Genomic DNA, 15,824 nt, shown 5'->3' with positions numbered 1-15,824 from the left:
AAAGATAGTGTACCTGGATTCATTTTTTGCTTAACCATTCTCTAGCACAGAAGTTCTCAATACCTGCAAGTCAGTATTACATGTATTGTGAGAAATGCAAATTCTCAGGCCGTGCACCAAACAACTGAATCAGAAACTCTGGGGGTGAGGGCCAGCGTTCTTTGGTTTAGCAAGCCCTCCAGGTGATTCTGTTGAATGCCACAGTTTGCAATTCAATTCTCTAGCACATGGTAATGACTATTCTATCAAGTTATGGTAAGGATCAATCAATAATTGTTCAGTGCTCTAGAATTGTAAAGCATTGGTCCATTGTGAAATTACATTAGTGCCTTGTTAATCAAATCTAGAATGAAAAATAAACCTAACGCAAGAATGAGTTTACCTGATAATATGAGCACTAAAAGATACTATGAGCACTAAAACATTCTATGCCAGCTTTCCCATCTCTCTTTGTCTTATCTTTAAACCATCTTGCCCAACTTTGTACTGCAGGATTTCTGCTCAGAATTTGGGCAAGTATTGATGGAAGCAAACCTTTTTGTTTGATTAACAACGGTGAACATATTTGTGAGCCAGCTGAGGCTGTTTCTGCTGTTCTGTTTCAGTGCACTGTGAGGCCAGTGAATGGAGTCCTTGGGGTCCATGCACGAAGAAAGGAAAAACATGTGGCTTCAAAAGAGGGACTGAAACAAGGGTCCGAGAAATAACACAGCATCCATCAGCAAAGGGGAATCTGTGTCCCCCCACCAGTGAGACAAGAAAGTGTACAGTGCAAAGAAAGAAGTGTCAGAAAGGAGAACGAGGTACAATCATACCAACAAAATGCACTTATTTGAATCTTCATAATTTCATGCAAATTGTACTTTATTTCTTAGGACAGATTCAGTATTATCACCTGTGTCTAAAACCCTAAACAGTGTACCAACCAAAGAATACGTTGGCTATAAATTATGGAATATAGATATGTAATTTTAAAAATGGACCCTGATACCAGAACTTTAAACCACCATAGAGGTGTATTCATTGAATCCTGATGAGGGAGGTTACATTACAGGCATTTAGGCCTAATTTTTTTTTTCTTTTGGTGGGGTGCATTATCTTTTTTATCATCCACCTTCAGAGTACCTGGAAAACTTTTGGGAAGCCTCGTAAACACAAGATCTAATACCATGTGATACAAAACCATGATGAAGAGATGCCAGAAATCAACATACTCTTTTCTTCATTGCCTACAAACCAAAGTAGTGCAGTTAGGTTGTAGGCTTTTATAGCTAAACCTATTTTAAAAGTAACACAGAATTTTTAAATCTTTAAATGGATATATGTTATTAATACTGACTTTACATTTGAGGGGGAAAAAACAAGGCTATATTTTATAACTAAAAGATAATAGATAAAAGATAATTAATACAAGCATTAATGACATTTGATTCCCCCCAATATTTTTTCCATATTACACTAACTTTATATACCAGATTACAGAACCTATTAGATCAATATTAAATAACTCCATCTCAGGGCTTGTTCTGAAGTCTTATGATTGCCAAGGAGAAATATATCATTTAATATGATGTTTTAAGGTGATTAAACTTCCATTTAGAAATGCTGGCCTTTAACATTTAATTTCTTCATCTTTCTCACTAATGTTTTCAGCACCACTGCCTGCCTACAGACATGCTATATAGCTTTATGTAACTACTGGTAATTAGCTGGTGAGTCAATAATTGATCCTCTCAATTAATTGTAATTGGAAAAGAGTTTGGCTGCTTCTGTAGTTGAACTTCCTTTGCTTATTTCATTCATTCATTCATTCATTCATTCATTCATTCATTCAACATCACTTTATTGAATTGTTACTTCATGGCCACACACCGTGCTAAGCCTTGTGGATTCCCAAATGAATAGGGTACAATTTGTATCCTGAAGATTCACTAAGAGTACAACAGAAGGCTGAGATATTTAAACAGATAATCACAATACCATGTATTAAGGGAGAATATATGTGTGTGTGAACAAAGTTCAGTAGGAACACAGAGGAGGGTGCTGTGCAAACTTGAATATTGCCCATACAAGAAAGAACTTGGGTCACCTGTACTTTGCAAAGTGTCTTTCACTGTACCAAATGAACTGGCCATTGTCAGAATGTGGAGAGCCTGTTGCTGCCATTAGTAATCAAATAGTCAATGTGATGAAATTCTTGAAGACATGGATTATTTTAAAGGGAACTTCAAAATTTTGTAAATTTGTGAGAGGTTTTGATTAAAATTAGGTTTAAGGAATAAAAGTTGGCTAGTGAAAAAGGTATTTCTGGCATTTGTGACCAATTGATTTAAAACATCTTAGATTTTAAAAGTTGGATTTGGAAATCAAATATTTCATCACTTTACTTGTTGGTAAGCTCCCGTACCTGTACATTTACTTATGTTTACTAAATTTTCTGGAAATTTAATGACTTACAGGTGGATTTTACTTGTATTAGTCTTTCCACAAATATTCTACATTACAGATCAGTATTCAGTTTACTTGGCTTTTAAAATATAAGTGAAGAAAATCTTATCCAACAAAAAAATTAAATTATGATACTAACTGCATTTTATTTCTTTTATTTGAGAATGTGGGCTTCTAATGTATTTTGCTAGCCCTTGACTTAAACATTAACATTGAAGATGTCAGTTTTAAAACTAGGAATGAATAAGATAAATAATGCCACAAGGAGTGTAAAATAGTAACCTGTGACATAAGCTTGGCTTAAAAGTTTCTTTCTGGTCTATTTACCTCCCCTCCAATAGGATATAATATTTTATATTTACAAAGAGAACTTTATACAACCATAAAAATGTAGGTGTTTATTCTTTTTTCAAATTTGATAATGCATAGACAATCAAGTAGGAAATATGGATTACATTTAAAGTCAAATTCCAGATTTAGTTCCACTTTTATTAATCTTCATTCATTTTTATTATTAGTTCCAGGTGTACAAAACAACATAATGATTAGACATTTACACACCTCTCAAAGTGATAACACCCCCAAGTCTACTACCTCTTTGACATTGTATGTAGCTATTACAATACCATTGACTGTATTCCCTATGCTGTACTTTACATCCCATGACCATGTATTTTTTAAAATTATAGTTGACATTCCATATTATTTTATATTAGTTTCAGATGTATAGCGTAGTGGTTAGGCATTTATATAATTTATGAAGAGATACCCCCAATAAAACTAGTACCCATCTGACACTATACATAGTTTTTACGATATTATTGACTATATTCCCCATAGTGCATTGCACATTCCGATGACTATTCTGTAACTACCAATTTGTACTTCCTAATCCTTTCACCTTTCTCACCCAGCCCCCCCCAAGACCCCTCCACTCTAGCAACCATTAGTTTATTCTCTGTATCTATGAATCTATTGCTGTTTTCATTCATTTTTTTATGTTTTTCAAAAAATTTTCTCAAATAGCCTAAAAACTTAGAAAGGAAACCACTTCTCCCTTCATTCCTTACTTCTCTAATCTAAGAATTTTCTTAGCTTCTCTTAATGTTAACTTATCAAATATCCTATTTGAATATGAAGAAACCAAATATAAAAGTATTTATAAGCTCTGGCACTATATATAAAATATCACAGAAAATAATATTACTCAGAAAACTCTCATTTAGGCTTTGAGATATTCTGTGTATATGTGTGTGTATGTATGTGTGTGTGTTTATAATGCTATATACATAGTGTTTTATATATGTGTGTGTATATATATATATATATATATATATATATATATATATATAAAATATTAAACACAATAAAGGGATAAAGACATAATTTCTCCTACCACTAGAATAGCTATTACTTGAGTTGCTCCTAAATGCTTATAGAGTCATAAAATAAGACCATTTGAGTTTATGGCTTGTGCATTTCTAGACAAATAAGCTAAAAGATAAGGTTTTTAAAAATAAAATTTAGCCTGAAAATCTTGAATTTAAACTGACATCTATCATCCCTGCATAAGAGGTTAATGATAGACAAAGGTAGATAAATCATATTTGGAAAAGGTGTGGAGAGTGTGTTCAGGATTTTTTCTGCTGTTTTGTAATTGCCAGAGGCAAGGTCTTCAGGGAAGTATGATAAGATCCAGAAATGACTTTCGGAAACATACCCAAAGAGGCTGAATAGAAGTAACTAGATTTTAGTAACGGAACAGATCATTCTAGTTGTGAGATGCTTTTTAACATATACGTATATTGGAAAAATTCATTGCTGATCTTACACACACACTCACACACACACAGTTTTCTTTACTAACATTCTTTTCATGCTTAGGGTAGTTAGAGTAAATGAGTCTGTGGAGAAAAATGTAATTGATGTAGCCCCAAATCTGAATTTTTATCTGATGTACTATTGGTTTGCACCATTTAAGATTATTTCCCTTTACCTGACATGCTACCTTTTAATAAATGTTAACTTCTTCTCAATTACTAGCTTTAATAAGAAGTCGTTACCATTGCAATAGTTTGTATCTTGAGCCTCTCTTAATTGAATTATATACCTAAACTATCGAAGATATAAAACATATTTAAGAGATTATAAAGACTACCATATATAGAACTCACATATGCATGAAAACAATATATTGAAATAAAAGTAAACATAGGAAAAAATGCGCTTGCAATGGTTATCAATTTATATTTATTGACTCTTTTAATATGCTACCTAGGTGTAACCATCTTAGATAAGGGGGATGAAATAGGACAGGGAAATATATACGTGCCTGCATTTGATGCAAAAAGGTGATTTTTGTATGGGAGGAGGGAAGAGGATGGAGGTTCACCAAATATGCTTCTCATTCATTGTCCATTCCTTTAATTAACTGAAGAGAATTTCATATAGATATTGGGTATTAAAGCCATTCACAAAGGTTTAAAGAAATTTGGTTCCTTGGCTAATTGCATAAAGAACATACTAATTAATTACATGCAGCATGATCCAGGAAAGAAAACAGTCACAGAATAAATCAGGTAGGGTCTATTTTCTTGGTGTCAAGAAGAAATAGCATTTTTTCCAGCAGAGAAAGATAGAAGAAATCCATTCAAATATAAATAAATAAAATGTCCAGAGGTATTTCCAGGGAAGAAACAAGTGTGGGAATTACTGCATTATTTGACCATATTGCAGGTTGCCTTATGTGTCTTCCCAAAATTAAATTTAAAGTAGTAAAAGTCTAGTAGGTTTTACATAAAGGAAAAGTGTTATACGTTAACTTCTAAATTGTTATTAGTCATACCTTCAAATGCCAGTATTATAAATATGCATTATATTTATCACTAGTCCTACATTTAAAATTACAGCAAAATCAGTTTTTAAAAAATCAAGCAAATTAAAAAAAAAAATGAGTCTGCTTGGTTCCTAGGTTTGCTACTCTGTTTTTTAGTTTAGTTCTTAAAATCTTTATAACAACCATTCCAGTGATGAATAGTTAAGTTTTCTACAGGAAGGGTTTATATTAAATATTCGTTCAAATTCCAAACAAGACATTTAGCCAATATTTCCTGAACAGTTCTCAAAATCCAAATAGATGGATTCATTACCTCAAAATTGTAGGGTGCCAACTGGCTGAGAGTGTTTAGATGATGTCCTCTCCCCACCTTCACTTTATGGAGGAGGACCAGCTGGCCTGCAGACACTCACCCTGTATGAGCACCGCAGTATGGCAGCTTTCTGCTCTTTCCCTCCACCAGGAGAGTAGACTAGCCATCTGACATTAAGTCAGAGAAAATTTGACAAAGTACAGAATTGAGATAATAATGACATTAGAGGCTGTGGTTCTCAGTTGGCATGATTTTGCTCATTTGTCCAGGGGTCATTTCTGATTATCACAATTTTAGGGGAGGGGAATGCTATAGCCATCTAGTGGGTAGAGATCAGGCATGCTGCTAAATACCCTATAACGCACAGCCCAGGCCCACACAACAAAAATCATCTGCTAATGCCAAGGATGAAAAACTCTGGTATCAATTCAACAGTCTCTCTTTGTTGTGCCTTCTTGGAGTCTAGTCAGTTCCAACCAAGTGGGTTGGTTGCTCAGATTCTGGGGAGGACCTGTTGCCACTAGTGCAAACCAGCACGTGGTGCAAAGCTTGGTAACAAGGACAAGATGGTGGAACAGAGGGGAAATTTTGCTCCCCAATCAATATAAAGGTAATAATCAATTTTGTTAAAAATTAACATTCTAATTTAAAATATTTCATTACCACATGAAAACATTCAGCTACTCTAAAACCTCCAATAACAGTAGTCCATTGCAGTAAATAACACTTTTCGCTCTCAGAGTGATATTTCCCTAATATAAATGTATATACATCCTCTTAAAGGCTAAGCCCAATTTTTTTCATGTAATGTCCTCAATGGAGAATCCTGCCAGTTGTTTAATCACCATTTACCTTTCTTTCCACCAAGACTAATTATGTGGTTACAGCTATCTTTGTTTTTTTAATACTCTCCTCTCTATTAGGTTGAACCATATGACACTGCCTTTTGTAAAGATCACAAAATGGCCAAATATTAGCAGTTTCATATGGTTCAACCTGAATACATCAACATTTTCTCTCTCAAATTTTTTAAGTACTAGAGCCAGACCTACAATACAGTCAGTACTAACAGAAAGATTACACCACAATCTAACTTAAATGGTAGGCTTTTGATATTCATACAGGAATACTACTATTTTTGAAGGATGTAGTCACTACTAATCTCTGAAGACTCCCATAAAAAAACATGGCTCATCTTTAGATCCTTTACGGTCATGTTTTCTAACGTCCTATTTCCTGACTTTATCTGATTGTCTTTTTTTCTCCTTAGCTGGATTACTCAACTCTCACTCCTTTTTGTTTCTTTCCTATAACTACAGTTTAATCCTTGAAACATCAGCTTGCAACCTCAGTGGATATGTGTCAGACTTTATTATCCATATAGCTAAAAGAATGGTAGAGCCTCTGCAACAGGCCCCAACCTCTCTTATTGTTTCCTCTGACATTGACTTTACAATGACGGGATCTTTGTGAGGGTTCCCCGTTGCCTAGGTCTGTGGGTTGAAGACCACACCAAGATCCTTCCTATATATAGTTTACTTCCCTCTGTAATAACAGAGCAGAAAGATCACAGCCAGCACCTGGGTAGATGTTGAAAAAAGTACATTGACAGTAGTTAGACTTCTTGCCTCTAAAACATTTTACAGTCCCGTTGTATGTTCTTAAACTTCTCAACCTTAAAGAAAAAGCTCAGCAGAGAATATGAAGCCTTTTATTTAATGCTTTGCAATCCTAAGAACTAACCGTGTATGTTTTATAATTCTACCAGCAGTTACCTCTTTAGAATTAATATCAAATTCACATTATTCCATTCTTGCAGGTTCTTTACGATTTGGGGGATGCTATTCATGCTGGTCGAAATTCATGGTGGGAAATACTTAAGTGTTGCTATTTCTATGCAGCCCCATCCTTGCTATGGTGATAGAAGAATCATTTTTAGGCTTCTCAGCTGTGTTGGTGTGTACCTAGCATCCCTATTCTAAAACCACTTTTATAATAAATTATCCAGACAAATGCTTATATTTTCTCAGATTTCTTTTTTCTGTGATGTTTATAAATATCTAATGCTTTTCGACTTATTGGTGTGTATAACATAACAAACATGGGTCAGGTTTTTGAAGAGTAGTAGCTATATCATACAAAGCATTCTTCAGCCCCTGAGCAAACAATGATTTTGTCATTGTTTATATCCTGTCCATGAGAGTAAAGTTGTTTTAGTTAGCTATTGCTACATAACAAATAATTCCAAAACATAGAAAGTTAAAACAACAATAACAATAAATGTGGATGGGCAATTTGGGGCTGAGATCCCCAGTGCAATTCCACTGGACTCTCTCATGTAGTTGGCTGGCTGAGGACTGAGGGAACTGTGCTGTGTTTCTATCATTATCAAGGTGGGTAGGGGTTCTACAAGTTTCAGGAGGGAAAGAAGAAGCAGTTTTCTCTTGAAGCTAGGTTCAGAACTAGCATAATTTTACTTTCACCACATTTTGTTAGCCTATGTACGTCACAAGGCCAACCTGTAATTCAGGAGTTGAAGAAATAGATTGCACCTCTTGGTGGGAGAAGCCACAAAGTTACTCTGTAGTGTGGCGTGCATATGCAGAGATGAGTGGAGAACTGTAACCTTTTTTTTGTGATCTACCACAAAGGTCTCTTCTCTTGTTTGCAGTTAGATGAGTACGACTGCTCATCATTAAACATTCTCTTACTATCTCAGGTACTGTCTCTTTATGAAAATACACTCAGTGGTTCATATAGGAGATGTTGTGTAAGAGATTATTTCTACTGTACTTTTCAATTTGTAAAGGGCAGAATAGGAAGAATAAATAAAAGGCCAGGCCAAGATAACTTCACGCACTTAACAAATATTTATTGAAGCACCATTTATGTACTAGACACTCTTAGGTTCTAAAGGTAGAAAATGAACAAGAGAAAGAAACAAACAAAACCCACAAAAGTCCCTGTCACCATGAATCTTGTATTTTAGATGTTGGTGTTGTGGTTGTTGGCGGTCCTGAAGGTAATGAGCATCGATGATCAGCTCGCTTGTAACATATACCTGTACAGGCACTTTTTAACTTTGGGATTTGCTCCATCAGTAGCTTCAGTCTTCATTCAAGTTTGCTAAAGACGTGTCTATTCTGGCAAAATGAAATATCTCTGCATACTTTTTGTTTTGGTCTTAAGGTAAATATTGTATTTTTTCTGTGACCACCGTGTTTGCAAGTTGGCTAAGTAGGGTTAAAGATACAGCTTGTGGCTGTGGAACAGAGCTGAGTTAACAGGCCCTTTGGAGAAATGACCCCAAGACCTTGGCTTCATTTGAGGCTTGTTCTAGCCAACTGAGATCCCTGCCAATTAGGAGGGTTCCCTAGAGAGAAACTGGGAGAGCATCAGCATAAATTTAAATTTTGGACCCCCAAGTATAGTTTCCAAAAGGGCCTTCTTGTCCTTTGCTAATTACAAAGTAAACATTTCTCCAGCAAAAAGACACTTCCTCCTTTCATGCTCCGGTCCTCTTTCGCACCTCCCTAATACAGTCACTCCTTAAAACTGCTGGTGTTGCTGAAACCTCTTTGGCAGAGAAGACACCCCACATTTGAAGGCACAAAAGAATTATTCTTTCCATAGATCATTATCTTGTTCTCCTTTTATCTACTCCAACAACTTCTTCATAGAAGTGTTACAGACTAACATTGTGGGTCGTTACAGCCTGACAGAAAGGACTGGATACCTTGTTCTTAGGCCTCTCAAGAGATGTGACCAAATACAACCAGGTTGCAATTAAATTCTGTAACATCATTGAAATAGAAACATTCTCAAACTTGTTTGCATTAAAACTATTTTAGCATCATGAATGGGAATGCACTAATTGTTTAATTTTTATGCATTACTGTCAAAGCAGACCCCAAATAGAGTGAGATATGTTTTTTTTATTGATGGACAAATTCAAACATTCAAAAATTCAAAGTTTCTAGCAGTATCTGGCACCAGTAGACTATTATTAACATGGACAAAAATGGGTATAAATGACAAATTCTTCAAAACCTTTTAATCCATTATGTTTCTGCTGTTTTCCCACATGCATTTCTATTCCCACTTAATCGTTAGGTCAGACCCTTTTACCTTTCATTTAAAGCACACCATTTTCCATGTCCTAAATTGAAAATACTTTTCTATAATTTTTTTTCTCTTTTGGTTTCTTCAAAATCATTACTTTTAAATATATGTGATTATTGCATGAACAGGAAAACAATATATTAGTATTTATCTACCATTGATAGTCTTTTTTTTTAAATCCAGTTCACAGTTACCCCCTTTGTGTTCATAAGGACATTTTAGTTGAAAATGACAGATTTCAAATTACCTTAAGCAAAAGGTAAACTTTTGGCTTACAGCAAAGCTTGCTTTAAGTGCTCAAATAATATCACTTGGCTCTGTCTCACCATTTCAACTCATCCTGCCTCTGTTTCTCATTGTTTATCGGCTTTGTTCTTCCCTGCTGCAGAGAATCTTTCTCTATTCCAGGTTCAGGGTGGAGTATGGGCATGGGGCGATGGCCCCGGGCAGCCCTAAATCTATATTCATGTTGCTCTCAACCCAGAAGGATAGTTTTCTCTTTCAGTGTCCATTCATCCAATATCATGAATGGACTCACATTGACCCTGCCTGGGTCACATGTCCAGTCCTTAAACCAATCACTGAGAGAGGGGGACTGGAGCTCTGTGATTGGTCTACTTAAGTCTCATGCTCATCATTGAAGCCAAGGAACATGTGGACCATTTTGAGTGGTAGTTCTATGTGGAAACAAGAGTGCTAGGCTGACAAAAACAACAGATGCAAATGACCTCCTTCCAAACAAAAAGTTCCACATTTACAAAATCTAGGAGCTTATACTCTTCTGTAGGGGAATCCCAGTCCAATATTATTTGTGGGGGAAAAATTAAGGAAGAATAACCAAAGTTTTTCTCCATCTATTTTAGACTAGAAACATGTCCAGCATAACGCTAATAATATTTTAATTTTTTTTCTGATATCTCTGGTTTGCTAGAAACATTTTTATGTGAGTAAAATGGGTCTGAAATGAGTAGAAAAAGAATCCATTGCTCATATGAGTGGTTTCTGGGATTGATTTGTGCAAGCTTAAGACATGTCCATTTCCATTTCTAACTGCTGAGTGTTCTGTGTGAAATGTACCAGTGTGGGTAATGACCTTTTGCTTGATTATGCAGCAGGCCACTGGAACTTTAAAATTAACTCAAACCTAATTACTGAACTCTTGTGTTTATACTGTGTATATACTACCGGGTCATAACTTTAGCCTCTGTGAGCCCAGGCTGCCATAATTGAGACTTTTGGCTTATAAATGGTTGTTTTGTTTATTTGTTATTTTTGTGGGAAAAGCCTGCTTTTCCTATTTGTGCAAAGGAGCAGATTTAGAAAGAGTTTCTGAACAGAGCCCAATTACATTTTATATCTCAATGCAAAATATGCCATTTCATTGAGATACTCATTTTACTATTGCATTACATGAAACCGAATGTCTAGAAACATAGTGCCACATTTTTCACTGATGTTTGGAAAAACATCACACTTTAGGCAAGGAAAGAAATATCAACACACTAAACCCACACTTGGGAAATAGGAATAATTGCTAATTCCAAAAATAAGATAAACATAGAAATGTATGCATACTTAGGATCAGCATTTGATACCAAACTAATTGCAGCCTTATTACCCTAATCGCCAGAAATAATACCCTGGTTTTCCAGAATGTAATTAGTAGGATGCTAATTAGACAGCTAATCATTTTTATGTAATATGAACATAGGATAGTGAAATATCCCTCAGAATATAAAGTACACACTCACTGCAAACATCTGCTTTCTACACAGCACCAAAATTGTAAAGGAATTTGGTTTTATTTCAAATTTGGTTTGTTTCAATAGCTAAGACACAGTTTACTGAAGTATTTCATGGGCAGACCTCTAGTAGATTCACACTTATTCAGTCTGTCAAATTTTGTTTTGAAATGTGTAGGAGAAAGAGTAAGGAGTTTTTATATTTAATTTCTCTGCCTCAGTCCTTTGGTTTCCTACCATGTTTTATGCCCTCAGTAACCCTCCTCCTGCTTCATATCTTGCCTTATCCTTTCCTCCCTCGGGTTTTCTGCTTACAGGTTTCCTCAATTTTCAAAGAATTATCTGCTCAGAGAATTGTTTTCTTTCATGTTCACAGCCTTTAAAATATAATGTTTAATACTTACAAGGTCAGCTTACTGAAGTAAAAATGTACTGAAATAATGTGAAAAGCAGAACCATCTCAGTTCAACTCTGGATTAGCTGTTATTTGTTTCTTTGTTTTTACAAAAGCAATATTTTTAAATATCAATAATGGTATGCATGCTGTGATTTGTGTAGATACCATAGTGGCATATATAAAGTATACGATAATGGTATACATGTATAGTAACATTATTTCCTGGTTCTTCTCTTAGTACTACTATAACAATAATCTCTGCAATGTTAATGAAATGATGCACTCACTTTCTATGAGAGGTAATAGAGGTAAATGCATCACAGTATTTCGACTACAGATTCTGGAACCACAATACCTGTTTACAAATCACAGTTGTGCTTTTAACCAGGCCTATGACTTAATTATTTCACATTGTGTATACACTGTTTTCCTCATCTGTAAAATGGGGATTATAACAGTAACTACCTCAGAGTTATAGCGAGGAATTACATAGTGAGGGGTTAATGAGTGTATATAAAACTCAGGTTTGTATCTAACACATGGTCAACATTCAACAATTGTGAGATCTAATATAAAAACACTGGGTGGGTGGATCAAAAGATGTACACATTTTAAATATTAATGTTTTCTGCCAAATTAGTTTTCAAAAAGGTTTTAGCAGTTCACATTTGCAGTGTATCAGAAATCCCTGTTTTCTTATATACTTGCCCAAACTGAAGTTATCAGTTTTTTAAATTCTTGCCAATCTGTTAGATTAACAGTGGTATTCTATTGTTTTATTGTTGACATTTTTCTGACTGCTGGTCAGCCTAATCATATTTTATTGGTATTTGGATTTCTACAGGATACCTATTTATATATTTTGCCCATTATTCTATTGAGTTCTGAATCAGTCATAAGAACTCTTTGTATAGTACGCATGTTAACTTTTTGTCATGTGCATGCAAATATTTTTCTTACTCTGTTATTTATTTGACTGTTTATAATGGGTTTTCCTATCTTTTAAACAATCACAACTTTGCCTTCAGGGTTGCTGATTTTTTAAAAACCTGTTAAGTACTATAATCTTATGTGTGGAGGTGTTCATTCAACCTTTATTAATTGCTTTATTAATTGCTACTTTATTAAGTAGCAATTGTATGCTAGGTAGAGTGCTAGGCACACCAGTGTAAATGTATCTGTGCGGACATGTGATGATGCAGATATATATATAGACTATCTTGCCCTGAATCTCTCAGAAAGTCATTTCTGCCTCTACCAAGGTAATTAAAAGGAGATGTGTATTAGGACTAATCTTATTCCTGTTGTACAGTAATAGCAACATATGAAACATCAAACACAAGAGCGTCAAAAGAGATCATAGAGATGCTTAGTTGATCCATCCTTTTTTGGCAGTAACACTTAAAGAGATTTTTAATCTTTGCCCAAGTGACCTTGGCCCAATCCTGGTGCACTGCAGTTCTCACTATATCATGCTGACTTATGGACACAATATTTTCTGTAGTATTGTTTTATTACTTTCCATTAACAACCGTGTTGATGTTATTAATCCAATTTGTGGAGCTATACAGATATTTAATAACATATCACTGTACTGACTTTACCTGCTTTTCCTTCTTTGAATCACTTATCAACCCTATTTTTAAACAGCAAAGGGCCTATGGCAGCTATCCTTAAATGCTACAATGGAAGAGACAATCTCCATTCAATGAAATAGATCTTTGTTAGTGAGTTTCTTCTCACTATCTGGAGTGGTTTAGGGCCAGATATTCTGAAAAGCATATTTGAGCATTAGGCTAAGAGAGTTCTATCTGGTAAGGTGGCCTGGAAGGGACGCGCGTGCGCGCGCACACACACATACACAGTAATGAAGACAAGCAAAAGGTTTCTTATGAAGAGAAGAACAGTCTTTTCAATGGGCATTGTACTGAGTCTTGCTTTGCTTCTGGTAATATATTGCTGGGCTATCTACAGATGCTTACAAGATGAGAAGATTGGATGAGAAAAGTCATTTTAAAATGGGCTTTAATAACAGAACCCTCTGCTTTATTGAAATCTTATGCAGAGCCCAATATATAAAATAGATAAAAATAGAAGTGCATGTTGTTGGGGAGGATGTGGAGAAACTGATTGGAACCTTTGTGCACTGTTGGTGGGAATGTAAAATGGTAGAGCCAGTACGGAAAACAGCATGGTGGTTCCACAAAAAAGTTAAAAATAGAATTACCATATGATCCACCAATTCCACATCTAGTTATATATCCAAAATAATTGAAAGCAGGGTCTCAAAGAGATACTTGTACACCCATGTTGATAGCAGCATTATTGACAATAACCAACATGCAGAAGCAACCCAAATGTCCGCTAATGGCACTTGTTTATCCAGGTGAATAGATAAACAAAATGTGACACACACACACACACACACACAATGGAATATTATTCAACCTTAGAAAGAATGGAAATTCTGTCATATGCTACAACATGGATAAACCTTGAAAATACAATGTTAAGTGTAATAAGCCAGTTATACAAAGACAAATACTATACGATTCCACTTATATAAGATACCTAGAGTTGTCAAATTCATAGAGACAGAAAATAGAATGATAGTTTCCAGGGGCCAGGGCAATGTGGGAATGGGGAATTTTATATAAAAGTTATAGAGGTTTAATTTCACAAGATGAAAAGGTTTCTGGAGATGGGTGGGAGAGATGTTTGCACAACAGTGTGAATGTGCTTACGTCTACTGATTTGTGCACTGAGATATGGTTAAAACAGTTAATTTTATGTTATGTGAATTTTACCATAACTTAAAATGGTTTAAAAACATAGAAGTGCTTGTACTGAAGCAAGGGCTAGCGAACCAATAACCCTGTGCTAGAGTACTCTATATGAAACCAATAAAGAATATGGTTTATAAAATCTCTTTCATGTTTTCCAATTAGACTCAGGTAAAAGCTGAACTTGAGACTCCTATGGACACTTGACTATAATAAAACACAAATTTTTTTCTTTTGAAAATTTCTTGAAACTCTGAAGGGAAATAATGTATCAGTATGCGGCCCACGGCATCATACAGAGGTTATGTCAGATGTCGTCGTGTATCTTATGCTGTCGCTGTAGGATGTTCAGGGTGGCGGGAAGTAAGGAGCTGTGAACACTACCTCTCTTGGAAAACACTAACATGCTGGGATTTAAATTTGCTTGTTTCTTGGTTTTCTCCTCAACTTTGTATTCACTTATACTAATTTATGGAAATGTCAATTCCACATAGCCATCTGAAGCAACACTGTGGAAGAGAGACTGAAATTTTATCACATTTCTAACACATGCACTGTACACATAACCTTTAACTTGTTGTAATGTTGAATGCATGGCACCATATCATTTCAGACAACATCTTGGCTCTTTGTCACACCTAATCCCGTGGCACAGTACCTTTTTCAGGATTTCTTTCATTCATATCTCCTTTTTCGACTGCCAAATACATCATCGAAAACACTAGGTTGCAAACCAGTTTTAAGTTGGCTAAGAGCTTTGGAGAACTTCTCTGAACACTTTTTATATAAACTCTAAGGAGGTCAGATTTAGAAAAATCTCAGCTGCTGTAGTTGGATCCCATGGGCCACTGACCATTTATAATTAACATTAATAAATGGCAGATGACAGATGTTTATTGCTTAACTAAAAATGTGTGTGCAATACTAAATGTTTTTAAAAAATAAGTTCATTTAAGACCCAAAGGACTTGAATATATGTATTTGGATAATGAAAAGAATAAAACTACCAACATGGGATCCAGGATCTCTAACTGCAAACACCCACAGTTTCATAGGAAACATATAAGTATTTTTAATCCGTCATATTAAAAATTGGATTGCCATGAAACTCTGTCCCTTTAAATTAAAATGCCTGTTTCACAAGCCTATATTTCTCTAGAAAGGAGGCTTATGAAGCATTAAT

General features: G+C 35.1%; 1 protein-coding gene across 1 annotated transcript in view; it reads left to right on the top strand.

The window, feature by feature from the left end:
• The window catches only part of RSPO3 (R-spondin 3), a 77,983-nt gene that overhangs the window by 37,011 nt on the left and 25,148 nt on the right, over nucleotides 1-15,824 (top strand). The window contains exon 4 of the mRNA XM_081044404.1: nucleotides 606-803. Coding sequence (XP_080900530.1) covers nucleotides 606-803 — 198 coding nt within the window. The remainder of the gene's footprint in view (nucleotides 1-605; nucleotides 804-15,824) is intronic.

Source organism: Rhinolophus hipposideros, assembly GCF_964194185.1.
Source record: "Rhinolophus hipposideros genome assembly, chromosome: 3".
NCBI lineage: Eukaryota > Metazoa > Chordata > Mammalia > Chiroptera > Rhinolophidae > Rhinolophus > Rhinolophus hipposideros.
Note: the sequence above shows the minus strand (reverse complement) of the source record. Positions and strands in the feature narration are given on the sequence as shown.